The sequence below is a fragment of the Pelmatolapia mariae genome, linkage group LG12 (genome assembly GCF_036321145.2).
Source record: "Pelmatolapia mariae isolate MD_Pm_ZW linkage group LG12, Pm_UMD_F_2, whole genome shotgun sequence".
NCBI lineage: Eukaryota > Metazoa > Chordata > Actinopteri > Cichliformes > Cichlidae > Pelmatolapia > Pelmatolapia mariae.
In genome coordinates, this window is record NC_086237.1 from 7,000,872 (window position 1) to 7,022,758 (window position 21,887).

At 39.6% G+C, this 21,887-nt stretch overlaps 2 protein-coding genes across 6 annotated transcripts in view; both read right to left on the reverse strand.

Moving 5' to 3' along the window:
- Window positions 1-9,230, reverse strand: part of fkbp15b (FKBP prolyl isomerase family member 15b) — a 28,957-nt gene extending 19,727 nt beyond the window's left edge. For 4 of the 5 annotated variants that reach the window (XM_063489473.1, XM_063489472.1, XM_063489475.1 and 1 more), the window contains exons 1-8: window positions 8,548-9,230; window positions 1,501-1,604; window positions 1,334-1,412; window positions 1,074-1,143; window positions 907-981; window positions 590-688; window positions 231-380; window positions 47-115 (exon numbers count right to left, since the gene is read on the reverse strand). In XM_063489473.1, the coding sequence (XP_063345543.1) occupies window positions 47-115; window positions 231-380; window positions 590-688; window positions 907-981; window positions 1,074-1,143; window positions 1,334-1,412; window positions 1,501-1,604; window positions 8,548-8,597 (696 nt within the window). In that variant the 5' untranslated portion in view covers window positions 8,598-9,230. The remainder of the gene's footprint in view (window positions 1-46; window positions 116-230; window positions 381-589; window positions 689-906; window positions 982-1,073; window positions 1,144-1,333; window positions 1,413-1,500; window positions 1,605-8,547) is intronic. The other variant, XM_063489474.1, reaches the window with a different exon arrangement.
- Window positions 9,231-13,646: 4,416 nt separating this feature from the next.
- On the reverse strand, window positions 13,647-18,610 carry fgf17 (fibroblast growth factor 17). The gene is made up of 5 exons (XM_063489941.1): window positions 18,521-18,610; window positions 18,399-18,435; window positions 17,986-18,163; window positions 16,103-16,209; window positions 13,647-14,235 (listed from the first exon to the last, which is right to left on the reverse strand). The coding sequence occupies exons 1-5, from the start codon at window positions 18,550-18,552 to the stop codon at window positions 13,954-13,956; spliced, it is 636 nt and encodes a 211-aa protein (XP_063346011.1). The 5' UTR covers window positions 18,553-18,610; the 3' UTR covers window positions 13,647-13,953.
- Between the last annotated feature and the right edge of the window lie 3,277 nt (window positions 18,611-21,887).

Here is a 21,887-nt window from a genome sequence, read left to right on the forward strand (position 1 = left end):
CCCTTTGAGCTACTATTCACAGTCACTGGAGTATACTTTCACTCACTCTGATCACTTTCCCAGCTCCAATCTTCAGTCGCAGCAACTTGTCTTTGTTTTGGTTGGAGTCAAACATCTGTAGCAATACAAATAAGATTCAAAGACTTGTTCGTCATCATAACCAGAAAATCCACAAGAGAAAAAACAAAAAACACTGATACTTGTTAAAATGAATGATGTGAGTGTTTGACCTGTCCAAAAGTGTGGTTCTCCAAAAGCCAGCCCGTGTACACCACCTCCACAGAGTCTCCATTCTCCACTGACTGGCCCTCACCAAGACTGAGATCCTGGAGTACCACCACATCTATACTCGCAGCACTGTTCACTTTTGCTAAACATACCTGATGGTAAAAGATAAGATAACCTTTATTAGTCCCACACATGAGAAATTTGTGAAGACTTCTTCATCATGCTTGTACATAATGTAGACTACACAGATCATTTTTTGAAGATCGCCTGATACTTTTGGACTTTGTGCTGTCAATAAACAAAGTCTGTTTGTTTTGTGTTGGCCCAACTGTAATCACAGTATTTATTATTTGAGGCTCACCTCTTTGCAGAAGTCTGAAGCTGATTTCTCTGACTCAAACATAAGGGACCAGTTCTGCCTCTGGTCATCATAAAAAGTGCAATAATTGTTTTGCTGTACCTGCAGAGGAAGAAGAGCATGTAGCCATGAAAACAGTCAGTGGGGGAAAAAATAACATTCTTGGTAACAGCTATTCTCTACAGCTGTTACAAGCTTTTCAAAAAAAAAAAATCTAAAGAACAGGGTTTAAACAGGTATCGCAATGATTATCGGAAATATATAACTAACAGAATTTCAAATGGTGCATCTACTTTTGTATCCTTCATGACTATACTCACCGTGAAAGCAAAGCCCACATGAATCTTCGCAGAGGTTACTTGTTTCTGTTGGCTTAAATACAGAAGCAGCTTGTACTGAAGAAAAGAAGAGCTGAGCTCATTATTAAAAACCAAACAAAAGTCAAACCAGTAGCATAAAGTAAGAGACTAAATAACAAAGCTCCAACCTCTTTTGTTGTATGGTTGCCCAGCACAGCAGCTCCCAGCTTTCCCTGCTTCATGTACTGTCCATTAATACTACATGAGACAAAACAGCTGTTCAGTGAACAGAGAGAGAACTTTGGGGGAGTAAAGAGTTTAATTTTTGTAAAGAAAAGGGGGATAATGCTCCAAACAGGTGTAAAAAACAAACAAACATGAAAACTGACATTTAGAATATAGCACCCAACATATTTAGATGAGTGCTTAAAATGGTTTTCAAACTCACTATCTGAAGGCTTGGACTGCTGTTGCAAATAATACTGCTGGAGCTCCAGGTTGTGGAGCTGGCTTCTGATTGGATGGAGCTGCAATAATATTAAAGAAATGATCAGTGGTGACTCTGCACGACAACTGGATGTAAATTCAGCAATGCTGCAGTTCTGAGAATGTCACCTTGGTTGGAGCTCTTTCTAGGCTGTTTGGGGGCTGTGTACTGGAATGACTCATTCCCCTGACTGGTTTCCTGGTCTAATCCAAACAGGGAAGCCAGCTTGGCCCTAAAAAACACAAAAAATTATGTACATGTGGTTGTATTTGCATTGATATATGGTGCTTTAAAAAAATCATGCTGGACATCTATACTGATATGGACTGGGTAATGTGTTGGGAATGAAAGTATGCAAAATCATTTCATGGAAATGAAAATGATTATATAAAAATTATTATATTGTATGCATGTCTGAAACATCACACCATGATCCCAAATAGATGACAGATGGTTCCCTGGGGGATCTCCCCTCAAACAAAATCTTGACCAGCTGAAGTGACACCAAAACGGCAGCATGGCAGAATGCACCAGTAGATGTGACATTGTTCTGGGGAAGGGCCTCTGTGCCACAGGGGCTGAGCAGTGAGCCTAACTCTTCACCCCTACTCTACAGCCCAATTGTTTACCACACATTGGTAGAAGGTTATTGCTACGGTGGTAATACTGTATACGTTTATACGTCTGACACGCATACTTGACTAAAATCTGTTTCCTTATGTCATCGCATTTTACTGCATTAAGTAATTAAAAATAGCTACAAAAGAAGTAACAATGCTTGCTTGGTTTTTTTATTATTATGATGATGATGATGATGATGATGATGATGATGATGATGATGATGACAACAGCCAGAGACATACCAATTAAAGCTAGTAACATTGACTACTGAGCTAACCAAAAACAGCCTAGGTTTATATTTCTTATACAGGTAGACTACAAAGACAGTTGTCAGGCACAGGCTACAGCCACACTAGCCCGGAGAGATTTGAAAACGGCGTTTTCGTCTGAAAGCGAAAGCAAAAGCGAGTAAGAATTAAAGAATTTGAAGAAAAGCTATCTGCAGCATGTACAAACTGATATTAATCTTTAATAGGACTGTCAAAATTGAGAGCAAACAAAACAACTGCTGTATAATGCCCTCTGCCATCTTAGTTTAATCGGTCACGTGACTGTATCACATGACTAAAATGTAATTGTTTTCAAAAAGTCTCTGTTTCCCTGTCCACACCGCGACGTGAAAGCACTGTTTTTAAATGTATGCATTTTCGAGAGCGTTTTCAAAACGCTGCGTTTTCCTTGAGCAAAAACGTCGTCTCAGTGTGAACGGGAGGCCAAAACGGAGAGAAAACGATGCGTTTTCAAATGAAAACGCATTAGTGTGGACGTAGCCACAGTGTCATGGTGCTGCCCCACCACCCACCCCTCTTTACTGACATCCCACCTACTCTTATGTGTGATGGCAACTCTTCAAGAGACAAAGACCAGGAAGGAACCAGGTCCAGACAGTGTGTCACCCTCCTGCCTCAAAGTATGCTCTGACCAGCTGGTTCCCATCTTCACACTGATCTTCAACAGATCCCTGAAACTGTGTGAAGTCCCCTCCCATTTCAAGCACTCCACAATCATCTTGGTCACTGGGTTAAATGACTACAGACCTGTCACCCTGATATCCTTTGAAAGACTGATGCTGGCCTACTGGTGCTAGTTGTGAATCTTTGCTTGGCAATTCACCAGGCCTCGAGTATGGACAGCTTGTTGTACTTCTTAGGCACCAGTTTCTTCATCACACCTTCCTGCAGTTCTGACAGATGGCTAACTTCCCTCCATGCTGCCTTGATCTTGGCCTCTAGTCTTCTTCTCCGTGGAGGGCAATACTCTTTGTGGGTATTATTCAGCTTGTAGCCAAGTCATCTCAAGGATCACTCTTGCTATCGTATAGATCAGCTGCTTGGTTTCAGTGATGGTCGCAGTAGACATTGTCCTTAATGTTGCATTAACATCTTCTAATAGACTTTCAGAGGGTACTTCATTCTTTGTAACTGGCCATGGATGATCCAGATTTCCAGCTTAGGCATAATCCTCTTTTTCAGGCCAGCTGCTCTCACATTCAACATACCAGTTGTTATTCAGGCTTGGTACCCAATCTTGAAGTGTGGGGATGATGGCAAGATGGCATACAGACATATGCAGCAGCACAGCGCTCCCAACTACTGTACACCTTTTTTGTGTTTTTGTCCTCAAATGCAGCGGTCCCCAACACCCGGGCCGCGGACCGGTACCGGTCCGTGAGTCGTTTGGTGCCGGGCCGCGAGAGTTGAGGCTCGGGTGTGAAATGTATGGTTTTCAGGGTTTTTATAGTTAAATCGGTTTCCCTGGGTCTTTTTCCGTGTTGTATTTGTATGTCTTATTTTGAAAGAACTTTTTACGCGTTACCATAGCGACCAGAGAGCATCAAGAAGCAGAGAGGAGGATCTCCAAAGGTTGATTCTGTTCATCTGGACGTAGCGTTTTGTGGGAGAAACCTTTCGTCACTCATCCAAGTGACTTCTTCAGTCTCAGCTGACTGCAGGTTTCAGGGACCACTGCTCTAATGTGTGCCTTTCTCTTGTTTTGTATACATGTCTCATATCTGTCATTTATTCCTGCCGTCTTTATATTTTATGACCCAACTTCCTCACTCCCCCTTGCCATAGCATTTGTGTAGAGATTAAGGTACCTGCAGAGAGTAAGGAGTCAGCTGAACAAGAAAAAGAAGATTCAGGGAGTTGCCACATATGCCCTGTCAGTCATCAGATACCTTACTGGGATAATAAGACAGTCAAAGGAGGAGACTGGTGCCACTGACATCAGGGCAAGAAAGTTCCCTAGCATGCATGGAAGGTTTCACCACAAAAATCCAGCACTCTGACACTTTACGCTAAGTGGAAGGAAAGAAGTTTAGGACTAGTGAGTGCCAGAACCACTGTTCAGGATGAAACAAAGATCCGCCAATATATCGGAAAGATGACACAACTGATCCTACAAATGGCTGGACAAAGCTGGACAAAAATACAGCACAGAGGCACTAATCATGGCAGCACAGGAATATGCACAAGGCTGACAGAGGCTGGGTCTACAACACTAGGCACGAGCGCAGGTGCAGGCTGAAATGGTGTTTGTGGTTGAGAATGACCAGGCCAAGACTTCCAGATACTGATGGACAAATTGGTGGCAGCTAACCAACCACATGTAGTAGTGGTGGGCAAGAAGAGGAAGAAGCCTGTAGTAACAGATATAGCCATAGCAAGTGATAGCAAAGAACACAAAAGCTTGAGGAATACCAAGAGCTAGAGAAGATGTGGAAGCAGAAGGCAACAGTGAGCCCTGTGATCATCAGAATACTGTTGACCACAGGCAGTGCCCGCCAGACGGCGGTAACAGGGCCAACATTTTATTTTATAGTCAAGTTCCAATGTATAAACTGCATATATAGCAACCAGTTATTCATCTCTATGTATGCCTTTATTCTAGCATCTTTGCACTGCATCATCACACATGTGTAAACAAGAAAATCTCACAAAACCACACATCATTGAGCTGGCATCGAGATGTCATTATTTTAACCATTTTAACCACTACCAGCTGATGATTTTTTTTTATTTATTCAAATATACTATTTTGTCCACGGTCATAATAAACCATATGGAAAAGATATATATAAATCTTCTGAAGTTTGTATCTGTCTTGTGTGAAACTTGTATGAAAAGCATACAAGAGTAAAAACAGATATAAGATCCCTTGAAAAATTATATACTTTAACTTAAAAATTATATACTAGAAACTTGTATGTTTTGGATACTTACTAAAACAATATATGAAAGTGGCCACTTTCATGAGTAAATCATATAAGCCTTATATGATTCACTATATGAAGTAGGCCAAATCTGATGCAAGTCTTTTATAAGTTTTTTCTATTTCTTTTCCATATGGGTAGGTAAATTATGTGTGACTGTCTGTCACATATTTCACATGACATCAAGATTCTTTCTCTAATCACATATTTTATAAGCAAATGGCTGAAATGATTAGTTCGTTATCCAACTACTTGCCAAGTAATTTTTAGTCACTGACTAATGGTGGCAGCCTGATACTGACCCCTGGAACTCCTTCCACTGGTAATCACTGGCATCTCCCAGAACAGACATGTTGAAAGCCTTAACGCATTCATCTCCGACGGTAAGGAACTGGGCTGAGGAGGGGCAGCCAGTTTGCATGTGTGAGTCAGAATCCTTTTAATGCTTGTTCCAATGCTCGTCTCGCTAGCTATGCTGACCACTCGACCCCCAGTGCTATCACACTTGTGTGACAAATTCAACAGCATAGCAGAAAAAGAAGAAAAGCGCAGTGCTCTGGCTTTAGTGCTACACGGGTCTCTGGAGGGAAGAGATGGGCTGTAGCAGAAGCCTTCAACTCCAGTCTACTCTAACAAGCAGCATGTGAGAGGAATTAGATTCCATAACACTTGTCCCTCCTCAACAACAGGCTCTACGCTTGCCACTGATCCCAACCACTCACACACACTGCACTACAGTCACACAGAACTCGTGCAGAGGGAGGAGGCATGGGAAAGATTAAAAAGTCAGCTGTAAGCTTTCCTAATACTCAGTGAGTCTGTCCCATGACAAAAGTGCACGAAGTTTGGGTCTTTCAACACACAGATCCTTTTTTTCTTTAAAGAAGAAGAAATAATTCAAGCTTCTGGAACTACTTTTCCAATGACACTAAGAAAGCTGCAAAACGCTGCATTTTGAAAATAGTGTCAATTTAATTGTTTTAATTGCTATGCAAAGGTTTGAATTTACACACAGCTCCTTTAAGCTACCGCATTCTAAGGCCTAGGCTTTGGCTGAAAAATGTAAAAAAAAAATAAAATAAATAAATGAATGAATAAATGACTAAATTTATTCATAGGTCTGATAGTGTGCTTGGCATCATTGTCCTGTTACATGGCTGTCTCAGCCAACCTTTAGCCCTCGTTAGATGGCCTTTTACTCCACAATACATCTCCCAGATGCTCTATGAGTGTCACCTGGTCCAGTTAGAGACATGATTATCAGATAATGAGTTCATGGTTTTTAGAAATTTAGAGAGAACATAAAAATGTAACAATAAAATACATCACTGTTACAAGAAAGAAAAAAAATTAGATTAACAATTTTATGAAGTATTAATCTAGTGATTTAGTATGCAGTGGTAAAATACACAATTTAAAACAGGTTAACTGTTTTATTGCTGCGAGTGCTCTTTATAGTGCTGCACATTAGAGTTCTGAAGCTTAGTGGATACAGTTAACATAAAATGATAACGTCCCATAGCATAGTAAAGGTGAAGCGAAATTGATTTTGGTTTTTGGCATATCAATGTGAAACTGCTCTTACTGATTGAATGGCTATTTGTGGCACGCGTCCTATGCTCTAACTGCATTTCCAGTAGTGTAAAACAGACTAAGAAGCTAAGTCAAAATCAAGTATAAATATGTTTACACATTTTGTGAATCGTTAAATGAATACACACACATTCCCATGACAACGTGACACACAGTTTGCATTAACAACTGGGATTACATCATGTATTCCCCCATTGATTTTTATTTTTCATTGGTAGTGTTTTAAAACACATACCTGAATACATCTGATCGGTAAACGTCCAAAACTTGCTTCTACGGACATACTTCCCCATTCTTATCAATGACCGTTTACCTTTACCTTCCTAATTCCTATGGAAGCAGTAAACTCTATAGAGTCATGTGAACTCTTTTTCACATAACTGTATACCACAGTTAAATGTAGTATGGCCATCAAAGTGTCTATATCACCTGAAATGTTCTCATTGTATTCATTTTATTATTTTTTTTAAACTGTGTGTCACAGTTTTAGAAGTCCCATATCATGCCACTTTTGTGGCTTTAGTTTCTAGAAGTAACCTCTTTATATGCACATGTACGCTTCCATAGTAAATACATTCATTTTCATTTACCAGTTAGATGTTAATAGTCAGAATGTGGTTCAGTAAGTTGGCTTGAGGAATCCTGTACTGCTTACATTGAGGGCAAGATGGGTTAAATGTTTTTCAAAAACACTTTGAAGCTCAAATAACGTAGTCCAGTATCTCCCAATTTACTTGGCTTTCATTTTTTTCTGAAAAGAAAATATCCCGATGTCAGATCTTGTTGTGCTCATTCACCCTGTGTGCAAAGCATCTCTCCTCAATCACACACATTTTTAAACAGGAAAGTCTGTGGCCAGTTCACTCCAAATACCTGACACACATGAAAAAAACATCATGCACCAACTAATTTTCACGCATAGTGACCTGTCCATAAAATAAGTTAATAACGTTTTTTTTCTTTCAGTAAATGGAAACAATGAAACGCTTTAATTTGCAATAGCGTCCTACTGAACGCGATGACGTTTACTGTGAAAAGGGGTAAACGTCATCGCGCTAGCCCATGTTCAAGATGTGTGTGTTTAAAAAAAAAAGTTTTGCAGCTTTTTGCCTGATAAAATCATCTGCTTCTTTTATTGCGGGCGACAGACAAACACGAAAGAAAAATTACATTTGATGAAGGCTTGAACAGTCTGAGAAGCTACATTCATGAATGCTACTTGGAAAATGAGTCACAGAATCATGTGAGCGAGCAGTACCAACACCGGAGTGTTTGATATAAGCAATAATAGTGCCTCAAACCTATAAGAGGTCACACTTTGCATGACAAAACGATTCAAACCCGCTCATACCTGTTAACTTTACACTGTATTAATAGTCCTGAACTTCACTTAAATGCCGTTTTATTTTCTTCATTGTGTATATGAGGTCACTTTGAAATTCGGCACAGATATGTTGCTTTGACAAAACTTCACATCACTTCACCATGATTCTCTTGATATTCCGGTAAAACACGTAACAAAGGAAATTAAAGCCATAACTGAAATATGTACTACATGTTAGAAATGGGCTTAAAATGATCCGCCTGCTCTTTAGACTTTTTTAATGGTGGTGGACTCCATTTAATCACGATTAATACAAAGATTAAAATGAAAGCTGGGTCAACGGCTAGAACATGGGCTAAATCCTGGTGAGCTAGTTAGCTTATAGCCTAAAGAGCATTAGCTTGGAGTACAAAACCAACTCACCCTCCTGTGGGAGACAAGAAGTCTCCGTCCTCATCATCCCCAACGAACATTTTTTAAAAGTTTGAAGCCTTCGTCTATTAAATAAAAGAAACGCACAAAAATATATTAACTGTTTGACATGACTAGTCTGCGACTTCCCCTTCCTGCTTGTGCAAAAGTCAGCTGACTTTCCACCTGATCCGAGTTCAATTGACCGCAACTACCACTAGAGGGGGCCAAAGACCATATATTATCCCTGAAACACGGACAGGACCGGTGAGGTAGGCAAATTGCACAAGGTCATCAGGAGTTGAGTGTTGCTCAGGCTGTGTCCCAATCCAGCGACCGCACGCTTCGGAGTACGCATTTTGAGACCTATTACGTCACAGCGACGCGACGACGGCTGTCCCAATCCGAAGTGTACTCCAAATGCGCCGTCGATTGCCCCAAATTTGAAGTGTGGCCCGGTGTACACTTCGGCCGTTTATCAATGCCCAAGTACGCGAGTACGTACTCGCGTTCTCGGTGAGTACGTACTCGCCGAGAACGCACGGGAGTACGTACCCGCCGAGAACGCGAGCACGGACTCGCGATATGTACAATTGGAACACCAGCGTACGTGATGATGTCACAGGTCCGGAGTTTTTACTGCCGTCCCCTCTTAATTTAACTGTGAGTAACATGTTATGAAGCTTAACTTTAATCACAGCCAAACCGGTTTACTCAGGAACAAATAAAACACTGAAATAAACCAAACATTAACATTTAGAAGTGATCTAAGTGACTTATATATCATTTTTAACCTCAGTAGTGAAACCTCTATTAATAAAAATAGTGTACATGTACATACGTGTACATACCTTAATAAAAACAAGCAGGTGAGATGTTAGAACGCTTTTATTTCTATTCTAGTGGACACTCAATACTATAGACAGCTGCTGGAGTTTCTTTAACCTGAGTAGTGAGACGTCCGCGAGCGGGGGGGGGGTTGAAAACGATGTGCCGGGAGTCCGCTGTTGAGTTTTGGACGAAATGCATTCTGGGATATATAGCTGTCCCAAGTCCACACCGATGCATGCTCGATGAAACGGGCGGATCGAGAACACATCCGGGACTTTTTCGCGTTCTCGGCTTGATGCGTACTTCGAATTGGAACAGTACTTGGTCTCCGACTGATGACGTATCACGAGTGCACGAGAACGCAAGTACGCACAAGTACGCATATTGATAAACGCCCACCGTGGTCCCATATGTCCCACAATTCATAGAGCGGCGGTGGGTGTGGATAATTTTGCCGAAAAATACGGCAGACGGCTGAAGCGGAGCGGCCGAAGAATAAACTTTCAAAAGTAAGAACTGAATATTGTGTCACTTATTTATGTGCGAATGTTTAATAATGAAGAACATTAAAACATTACAGTTGGCCACATGTCGGCAAAGTTATGTGGCATCAGTGATGTTTGCACTAATTTGGTTTTAAAGCCTTTACTTTAAAATATACGCCGTTCAATAGCTGACCTTAATCTTACAGAGAATGTGATGATTTTGTAGATAATTAAAGTCAGTCATATATCCACAAACACAACAAGCTGAAAGTCAGTGATGCTGCTCGGTTTGCAGTCCTGAATATCACGGCACAAGCAGGATTCACTGCACTGTTAATGTTAGCTATGTTATATTGCTGCCTCTGTTCGGTGGTGTCGAGCCAAACGGACTTTAACGTGCGTTTGAACGAGCTGACGGTTCACTCGTTAAGCTGAAAGAAAGATGCTTTAATCACAGGAGTCACACATGTGTCCACTGTACCATCTGGGAACTCTTCTTGTTTAGCACTCGTAATAACACAAACACTAAATCCTCCTTCTCTTGTGCTGTTTTGTAGCAGTGTATACACCTGAGACTGTCACCTGTCTGTCTGTCTGTCCTGCACTCTCTCTCTGTTTCTTTCTCTCTGATTGTGTAATAAAAGTATGAACATGTATTTATAAGTTACACTTGTGTCTGAATCCTGCAGCTTATCACACATTTGATTTCCATGTGTGACAACTGCAAGTGTCCAGAGTGAGGACAGACTGAGGGACCCAAGCTGCACATCATCTGTGAGGCTTTGTACACCTGATGATCCACCAGGACAAACTCAGCAGTGTGTGAGGAAGAGGAGGAGGAAGAGCTAGCAGCAGCTGACAGATGGAGAGAATAGACAGACTGTTCCCTGTTTGTGAAGGACTGCTAGGAAAGTTTAAAATAACTAATTGTCTGTTCTGAATCAGTCTTATTAGGTAATGTTCAAATAATTTTATCATTCCAGTGTTTTCAGTGTGGGAGAAAGTACTCAGGGCCTTCAAGTTAAACACTATGAAAGGCAGCAACAAGTTTAATATTCAGAAACCTAAAGTATGTATCAGCAGCAGAATGGACCTAAAAATAAATGTCCATGTTTTTTTCAGGTGTATGAAGCTTTGAGTATTTTGGATTAGTAGTACTGCTGTGTTTGTTGCATCATATTGCTGTAATTGTTTATATGCTTTATATATTCTGAGGTAAGTTGATCTATAGTGTTACATCATATTCTATAAGGATGTTATGTGTTTGTATACTTTCTGCCCAGTTTGACCCATTTAGCAGAAGTCAGCCTGTTTAAGGCTCTGATATCTATTCTGTGTGACTTAAAGCAGTTATGACATGGTCTGATTTTCTCACCCAATAAAGGAATATTTAATATATCAGTCTACTCTTCGTTCTATCAGAAACAGTTATCACAGCTCATACATTTTCTTTTTACACATATATGTAAACATTGAGCCAAATTTAGTAATGCCAACATACTGAAAGAACAATATTTGCCTCTTATATATAATGCATCTACATATACACTGTCAAAGATACTTGTCTTTGAGTGAAGATTTAAGGTGATTGGAAATTTAAATAAATGCAACTTGAATCTTTACTGAAGCTCAGTATTAGAGACAGAGTTCAAGTTCACTGCTGTAATATATCATAATAATCTGACAATAACTATGATATTGGCCATATTATATTTACATTACCAAAGTGAGATGACTTTCGTCTCATGAACAGCATTAGCTAATTGTTATTTACTAACTAATCTTAAAATGACTGCTCAGTACAGAAATGAAGCCGAACAATCATGTTTTTACAGTCCCGTGGTCTCAGCCTCAGATACTCAACTGATCAAAGTGATCTTATTGGAAAAAAAAAACGAATTTACAAAAAACCATTTTTTCTCCTTCATTTATGTCAAACAATGCTGTATGAAACGTTTCGTGCGGTTAGTATCATGGTTGCTAGGCAACCTGAGCAGCGCGACGAAGGCTAGACCGTCCCATTTCACAAGCCTCTCACTTCCGCACTTCTCGTACTTCCTAGTACGCGCCGTACCTAGTACGCGAACTGCACGTACTCCGAAGCGTGCGGTCGCTGGATTGGGACACAGCCATGGTCAGGGGACACTGTCCTTTAGTCAACTCTGACCTTCGACCTTACCAGAAAAAGAGCAGAGAATAATTTAAAAGATAAAATTAAAGTAGTAAAATACATTCAATTCTGCTGAGCTTCCATTGTTATTCCTGATTTTTAAAAAAGACAAATGTGAAATTCATAATCAATGAGAGGGCTATGATCCCTACATATGCGACTGAAATGACTGCTGCTGTACTTTTGGGAGCACTAATTATTACAAATAATTGTTATTGCTTTGTGGTTATTATATATGTAGTACATCTCATATATTATATCAATATATTCGTTTTTTAATGAGGTGACGATACTATACATACATATTCACATCTGGTTTATCAATATTTAATGATTTCTTTTTAATATTATAAAATTATTTCTATAAATTTACTGTGAAAAACATTCTGAAGCCACACATCTGATTTAAATGGGATTATTAAATACTCGTGTGCTTCCACCATCTTTTTTTCAAGTGTTTTCCTACCATTGTTTTAAAAATAGATCTCATTATATTCACATAAATGCAACCACATTTCCCTCCATCAGTGTTAATACTGAGTAAGACTCAAACCTTCCTTGTTTGCCAAGTTCATTAAAAGAGCTACATTGTCTGGCTCAACTCCAAACAGCATTAGTCCTGACCGACAGCAACACAGTTTAATGTGATATGAGCACTGGTGTTTGTATGTAAATGTATTTGCAGACACTAACAACACTCTATCCTTTCTGTGAAAGTATAAGTGGACCACTTGCAAGCATAGATTGGTAAACTGTTAAATGCAGACTGAGTTATCTCAAATAATTTATTTTTATAATGAGATGTTCATGGTGTGTCTGTTTGCCTGTGCGTCAGGCTGGCGACCTGTCCAGGGTGTACCCCGTCTCTTGCCCTATAGTAGCTGGGATAGGCTCCAGGCCCCCCGGGACCCTGATAAGGATAAGTGGAAGAGAATGGATGGATGTTCACGGCGTACACAGAACAAATCTTGCTGACACTGATAATGTACAGATTTCACCCTTAGCATTCCCATGAGGTTGAGTAGTATCCTAAAATCCAAAACATTCCCTTTAGTTCATGCATGTTGATACATGAAATATCTTTGCCACTAGGCTAGGAGAAAATGTGGTATGTCATTGATCCGATTACAACGTCAGAGCAAATATCTAGACAGTGATTGTGTAATACAGCTAAACATTTAACGTCATTTTATTAGGAAAAATTAGATTTTACATCAAATTAAAATATATTTCTCCATTCTTTCTTTTTTAATTGAAGTGGCAACCCCCCTTTTGATCTCTCTGGATAGATTACCCCTTCATAACAAATGTAGGGTTGTTTTTTGGGTTTTTTATAACTCATCCTTCTGATAACTGTAGCTGGTCACCGTTTAGTTGCAATCGCCTCACTTCATCCAATTAGTCATTTAACTGAATCCAGCCAGCATGTTTGGGCCAAAAATTCTAACTTGTTTTAAATCTAACTGTCCAGCTGTCTCCAATATGGCCTTATTGGAGCTCTTTGTTTGTTCCCTGCTGCTTTAAAAATGTTTCCTTGTGGTATGAATGGTAGTATTGTGTCGACCCACTGGAATATAAAGAAAAACATCCTTTAAAGCACAACTGAATGTGTTTTATGATTGATTTGAAATGTGAAAGTGTAGTATCTAATGGTGTCGTGGGCTGTTTCATAGGCTTCCTCGGATTTCTTGCTAGCCACCCTATGCATTGTGTCATTTCATCCCTCAACACTCGCACAGACGCAATAGACAATTTAATACAATCCACTTGCTTTACTCTCTTTCAGTATTTACACATGATCATTTTACAGCAATATTATGGCATCTAAGGCATTTTTCACTTGTCAAAAAATATACAAAAATAAAGTTGCATCTGTTTCTTCCCATGTCACAACTGTCATCAGTCCATCACTTTTGCTGTGCCTAGGAAGAGCTAGGTGATTTTCCTGTTCCGCTTCGCTCTACGTGTGGACGGAAATCTGATGAACTCAAATGGTTTACTTTGGTCCGTGTTGGGGAAGGGAGGTAATCCTGTGTGCAGCCTCTTGATGAAATGGACCTCTCTCTGATTCTCCCTCGTTCTAGAGGCTTTGATGGGCCTCCCTTTCCGGGTGAAAGCCACATACCAGCCCTCATACTTGGCATTCTGGAAGGCTGTGTAATTGTTCTCCAGTACAATCTCAGTGAAGATACAATCTTTGCTCCGGCCATTTGGCTGTGTGAGAAGACAGAAAGGTTTCTTGTGTTACACCTGGACAAAAACTGTTCTGATTCATCTATATATAAAATTATTGCTGGAACTCATGGAATAAATGGCTTTATACAGTGTCAAAAAAATGTCAGTTCAAACAGCTTAAAATAAGACTAACATTTGGAAGAGAAAAACAAATTCTGATATAAATGAGATGCTGAGAGAACAAGCAATAAAATAACCCTTCTTGCTTCAGTTTACTCAACAGTGAGCTTCTGCTGACTCACTTATGCAAATAGCTTCTGATGTGTGTCAGGTAGAATTATTATTTCCTTTCTTCACTAATTGCAAAAACAAAACTTATTCGGATTGCCTAAGGTCAGGGTTAGGGTTGGAACTGGTAGCCTTTATGACTTGTATTCATGTATTTCAGTTGGAATTATTGTTCTATTTGTTACCTTATTGCCAAGATTTGGAAGAAAAATGGAAAACCAAAACATTCATATTGTCATTGCCTAAGATTAGAGTTAGGGTTAAAGTTGTGATCGTCAATGATAACGACTTAAGTCTCACGTGGTTAAATGCTGGCAAATATTGTTACCTTCGCACAGAGATGTGCTAGCTGTCTCTATGCTGCGCTAAGCTTCTGATTTTAGATTATGTTAAAACAGTTGATAGGTATCAAATTAAAAATGTAATCACCCCTTTCCCCAATGATCAAAGGAAACTAATGTGATTTAATCATTTGTTGTCATCTTCTGATATGTTGATAACAGGTACAATCTACAATACTAGAAAAATGTAACAGAAAATGTGTGATGGTTACATTCAAGTTTGTTGCAACTTTGTACACAGAATTATTGAAAAGAACTGTTCTTTTCATCTTTACTACAGACTGTCTCACTGAACTTCTTATCTCTGTACAGATATCACAGCAGCCACAATTTCAACACCTCTGAATCGTGATGAGAACGAGATTTATGACTTGTCATGTCAGCCAGATATGTGAATCCATCTTTTCCATTTCCGTGAAGGAAGTGGAGAGTTGACTTATGACCAAACACACAGGGTGTGCATGATGGGAGGGTACTTCCCCCAGTCATTGTCAACCATGGCCAATAGGACTGAGTGATATCACTCAGTCCTGAGAGGATCCCTTTTTTCCAGTACTACATCATGTCCTGAAGTGACTGACAAGGTATGAGAATTCTGTAACAATGGACTGGAGCTTTAGCATCTGAGCTACAGTGTGTGTTTTATTGGATATGCAGTCTGTTAAAGTAAAGTCTGTATTTCCTCTGAGGAAAAGTTTTCTCATAAGTGTTTTTCCAGATATGTAAGATTTTTTGTCCATCTCATGGGAAGATGGTTACGCTAACTTTACATGCTACAGACAGAACAATGATAGCACTGATGTGTTCTACCTGATGTGTTCATTTTCAAGATGTTCAAGGTGTTCATTTTGCCTTAACCTCTCAGTATCCACCAGCATCCACCAGATCATTGGGAACCTAGGGTTACAGTTACGGTTAGGAGTGGGGTTTGCGTTCAGTTAATATCTGCCCCAAATAAAAGTTTTGGAAAAAAAATACTGCATTGGCAAAGTGTGCTTCATTTAAAATATAAAATATTGTAGTTTCTGAAAACCTTCCTGTTTAGAGTGTAGCTAAAACAAAACCCAACCCTAACCCTAGATGGGTTGAACTGGTAGATGTTCAGGTTAGATGATAAAGTTCACTGACAAAGTATCAGTCTACTATAACACAGTTTGACTGCTTTTTTGTTTCTTTATTTCTTTTTGCTTCACCACATTTGTCCCCTTCTTTGCTCACTAAAGGCAGCATAGGTGTAGTTTCTGCTACTGTGTTAACACACACTCCTCAACACATACCTTTCCAACAAGCTTCCCCTTCCGGTTCATACAGAGGTAGCGCCCACTTTCTGCACCTCTTATCCTAACTCGACTGCCAAAGGTGTCTGTCTCAACAAACAGGCGAGCTGCGGGAAAGACACAAGACTGTCAGGGGGCTGAAAACAAAAGGAGCCTAGGACACAGCCACAGACTCACTTTTGTCTTGTGTGTGTAATAAGGCATGTACAAAATGTCTTTATGGGAATCAGGTATTATTGAAAGCAGACAGTGACACTGAAATATAAAGCCCAATTTCTGCTGTACCATGTATGACCAGCATTTAGTGTCTGCTATTCACTACAGATATAAAACCTACAGGAATAATGAGTTAATGTGCAAGCTGTTAGTATAAGAATCTGCACTTCTTTGCTCTGTGGACACTGTTGAGCTGAAACTCCTTAGTGATAACAACCTGCTGAAAGTCAAAACACCAACTGATTAAACAAATGTTATGTCTGGTCATTAAAGACCCAGATCTTACAAGCTGAATATACATTCTCACTTATTATTCTGCAGTTAATCATGGCCATTACAACAGTCTTGTGTATTGGGACTACAGAAACAAAGGGCTTGTCCTAATCAGCCACTAAATTCATCAGACGATGGTTTCATGGATACAGCAGGGAGGCTGAATTAACATACAGGACTGAAAACACCTCAAAGTGGGAGGGACGGGCAGGCTGGATGTGAAACTGCTGGCTTTGCCTGAGGACATCAGTGCCCAGCAGGGGCTAAATAGCTGCGCTGTGGGGAACCACAAAACTCCAGATTGTCACTAATTCCTCGGAAGAGTCTCTTTAACAAGGCATTGTCACTGATTGCAGACTAGTGTACTGCATTCTGCCAAACTATGCAAAACCCTTAACCTCTTAACCTCCACCAAGTCATTTGTGACTTATTGGTTTCGGTTCAGTTGATGTCTCAGTGGATTTCAACTGAATTTCTACTGAATATAGAATTTTCTCCTATTTGGAAGATCAAAATTTTAAAGCTTTTAACAGAAAAAATGTATGACACTTTATTAACATATTCAGCTACTTTGTGGAAAATGTCCCTTTTTAGTATGTGGCTAGCATCATTTTGCGCCTTTTGATAATGCAACTATTAAAATATATAGAAACTCTGGAATGAACAAATTTCAGAATTTTTAACTTCTTCAATTGGATTTTGGAAAAATTAATAAATACTGGTAGCCTACTGATGATATCCATGATTTTTAAATATCAAATATATTGTGAATATAATACACATTTGAGATATGGTAAATAAGTGTGCAATTGCTCCTTTCAAGGTTTCTGTACAGGTATAGTTACATAGTCACAAAATGTACTATATTTATTATTATTATTATTATTATTATTATTATTATTATTATTTCCTAAGGAAAATTAATAATAATATCAGTAATATTTTACATGAATATTCAGCCTTAATATTAATGTAGAGAAAAGTTCATATTGTGGCAGCTCTACTCAAAATAAAAATACAATCCGGTGGTGAGAGTCTGTCAATATAAATGTATTAAATTATAACTAAATGTATTAAACCAGTTTGTGATCATTATATATTTATCCCGACACGTTTAAAATCCCTGGTTTGGTTTTGATGTTAATTGCCAAATGTTAACTGTACTTCATATTTTGCGTGTTTGCACAAAAAGGTACCTATACATTAAGAAGAAGAAGAACATAAAAAAATCAGGTGAAAATCTTTTTCAGGTAAATGTTTTTGTATTATTTTTTTTGAGGGATGGGCTGCTGGAAAGAAAATTGATGACTTCATGTTTTTTCATTAAATATCTAACGGTAGGCCTTAGTGATCGTAATCCTTGGTTATTCTTAAAGTAATTTGTTAGCTCTTACCGTACAGATTTCCATCCTCGGCGGTGGCGGTGACCCTTTTGCCGTGAATCTGGACGTGTTTCCCGCTAGTGCGACTGTAGAGCTGGTAAACTCTGACCTGTCTTCGGCTGAGCTGGTCCGTCACTGCGCCCTGCGTCCTCACATACTGGTTAAAATTAGGAGACGGGTGATTCTCCCCCTTTTTTATGCAAAGGGAAAAATAAAATACATAATGTTGTCTTTCTAATCTGGGATAAAGAAACGATAGCCAATTTTAGAAGCACCAAAATACGTCAGATTTTTTCACAAATTAATATTCCTTTGCACACTAACATCAGCACTCATATTCAAATGTCGTTTGGATTGTAGCCTTTTAATTGTTCCTTCTTTCAACTATTCCTTATTGTTAACAGGTTTAAGTTTTAGTGGCTTACCTGAGCCTGACACCACAGCACGAAAAAATGAAACGATCTGCAGGAGTAACAAAAAATGAATGAGCAACAAAGAACAGATTTTTTTGTGGCTATCATACAATCAGAGTGTGTGGCCCTCTTACATGTAAATACAGTGTTGGTTTATTCCATACATTCTCTCCCTTATTTTAACCGGTCAAGGAGCAGAGTTCTTTCGGCAGTAAATCCCAGAAGGATGCGGTAAATAAATCCAAGCGTTCCCACAGTGTCGCATATGCACTCCTGACCTGTCCATCCACACCGACAAAGTCTGCAGCAGTTATTTCCTGTCACATTTATCAGAAAACTGATCCAGCTGATTGGGTAGTGAAAAATTCTTCGAAAAATCAAAAGCGCACGCATCCATTATAAAGCAGAAAGGCTGTAATGCTGCTCTTTACATGACTAGGATGGAAACGTGAGTGGATCCCCAGCTCGCTGCGCTCCTGCTTGATTTGATTCCAGCTTTTGAAAAGCCCTCTGTGTCACTGGGACCCGGCTACTCACTGGTTAAATGGTGAAAGGCTCAAGTCCCTCCTTGAAATCTTGTGGGTGGGGACAGCAGCGGGACCAATAATTTACAGTTTGTCAAAACTGCTAAGACAGATTTCTCGAAACTTTCTAAGGTTTTCTTGAAACTGTAAATGCAAAATACAGTTTTCACAGCACATTTGCATCACACACAGTTTCAGTACACATTAAAGCTAACATGAAAAACACGTTTGCCCTGAACAAAGGTTCAGTCAGTCTGTTTATTGCAGATGTTGATGTTCTTTAAAAATACCCATGCAATATGAACCACAGGATCTATTTTTCAATTTACCCCTGCAATTCACTGCTGTTGTGGATTAGTGATATATAAATAAAAACTGAAGCGAATACAGCTGTCAGTGTTGTGTATAAGAAATGACATCTGTGCTGTAGTTATGTTTAACTTGTCCTTCCAGAGGGATACACCTGGGACAGGTCGCCAGTCTGTCACAGGGTTTAATCTACTTTTCAACATTAATTACAGCACCGTGTTTGAAAATGAGAAGCCTAATAGCAATTTATGGGAAATGTTTTGAGGTGTTAATGAAACTATAGCAACCCCCACAACACTTCTGCTTGTGTTACCTGGTCACACTTTGGGCTCATGTAAAACAAATCATTTAGACAAAAGGTGTGTTTTATCTTCACATGAGCAATCAGCATCCCGAGAGAAGCTCCTGAGCGGCGCTAACAGTGGTGTTCAGAACAGCCTTTTCATAATCCAGCCAAAACAGTGTAAGAAATCTGGGCAAGGCAATTTTGGATGTCGTCCTGAGGTTTTTTTTTTGGGGGGGTTTTTTCTGTTCCGAGTTAATGTTTGAAAACCACTCTAGTTTGTAAAAGCTCTAACAGATATGTATTCAATCTGTTCAAGATAAACGACCTTTTGTTTTCCTACCCTACATAAAGTTTTATAATGTGAAAACAGGAGTGCGACTGGACACAATACCAGTGTAAAATTGTTGAAACCCAGCAGATAAACATCAGTCACCAGCTCTGCTATGTTTCGTACAAGTGTGAGACGGACAGCACATGAGTTTTCTGAAAAATAAAAATATATAGCAGTTTCTGCCTTACCTGAAGGCTCTTCCTGGAGCACTCACCCCACTTACCCAACTCCCTGCAGCGTTCTCTCCACCTGTGGAAAAGCAGACCAGTCACCTCTTCCTCAGGAGTCCAAGTAAGCTACCTCACTTTCACTCACTAATTGGACTTTCCTTACAGAATTTATTTGGACTTCTCAGACTAATAGCTCTCTCTTCTCCCAGAGTCACACCTCTCATGTTTATATCAGCTAGGAAGAGTCATCTCCGTCCTTGCTGCTGAAGTTCAGCCCATGTGGTCCATTAACAAAAAGTGGTTTGGGGTTCAGTGGTTGAAGCACTGATCTTCCACTTAGCAGATGCCCAGTAGACATTAAAGCAATAGCCAGTGGTTTTGAGACTGTGTTCCCGTATTACATTCCCTATGGACTGTTTTAACTGCATGCAATCAAAGCATGGCCAGATACACTATATTGCCAAAGGTAGTCTCTTTCCCATGTAAATCACTGAATTCAGGAGTTCTTATCATTTCCATGGCCACAGGTGTATAAAATCAGTGACCTAGTCATGCAGACTGCTTCTACAAACATTTGTGAAAGAATGAGTCTCTCTCAGGAGCCCCCTGGGGAACAAGTCCAGTCATGAAAAGTCCTCACTACTAAATATTCCACAGTCAACTTTTAATGGTACTATAGCTATGTGAAAGCAACTGGTAATGACAGAAACTCAAACAAGAAGTGGTAGGCTGAATAAAATCACTTAGTCAGTGGATGCTGAGGCAGAAGGTCTTCATCTTTCTGCATAGTCAATTGCTACTGACCTCCCCACCTCATGTGGCCTTCAGATTAGCTCAAGAGCAGCGCTTAGAGAGCTTCATGGAATTGGTTTCCCTGGTGGAGCAGCTGCATCCAAACCTTATATCACTGAGCACAATGCACATATCCACTGGACTCCAGAGCAGTGTAGACGGGTTCTCTGGAGTGATTAATCACACTTCTCCATCTGGCAATCTGACGAATGAGTCTGATCTGCGGTTGTTTTTCAGGAGTTGAGCTCAGATCCTTAACTCCAGTGAAAGAAACTCTTAATGCTTCAGCATACCAAGACAGCTCTGTACAATTTCATATTCCCAACTTTCTGGGAACAGTTTTGCCATGAACTTTACGGTTCCAATATGATTGTGCACTAGCGCACAAAGCAAGGGCCATAAAGACATGGATGAGTGAGTTTGGTGTGAAAGAACTAGACTGGCCTACACAGAGTCATGAGCTCAAACAGATGGAATACTTTTGGGGTGAATTAGTATCATCAGTATCTGACCTCAGCTGACCTGGAAATTTCTGTCCAGGTACCCTCTCCTCCAACAAAATGGGAAACCCTGAACAAACCTTAATTCTGTGTTGCCTTGTCAAGATTTAGAAATCTGATTTAGAGCAGTAAAATGTTACCTGCACGCAAAATGCTCAAAAACAATAAACAACAAGAAGAAAACAGAATATCAAACAGAAATGAAAAAAGAAGAGTGAGACAAAATGAAAGGGAAAATAAAGGAAGGTAAAAAAAAAAAAAGAGGAGCCAGAAAAGACAAGGAAAAGAAAGATGTTGGGGAGAATTAGAACAGGGGAAATATGAGAGGTGAAAGAAGAAAAAGAAGAGAAAAGGCAAGTGGAGTCAACAGAAAAACTGAAGAGGGGAATAGGAATGAGAGAAAAGGTAGAGAAGAAAAAATGATCAAAGAAGATCTGAGAAGACAGCAGAGGTGGTTGATGGGCGTGTATTTTGTTAGCTGCTGGGTCTAGATGAAATGTATTTTGTGAACAACAGTGTAACATGAAGCTTCAAGTGCCTTCACGTCTTGGCCTTCTCACGTTCTCTTGACCTCACTACTACAATCATC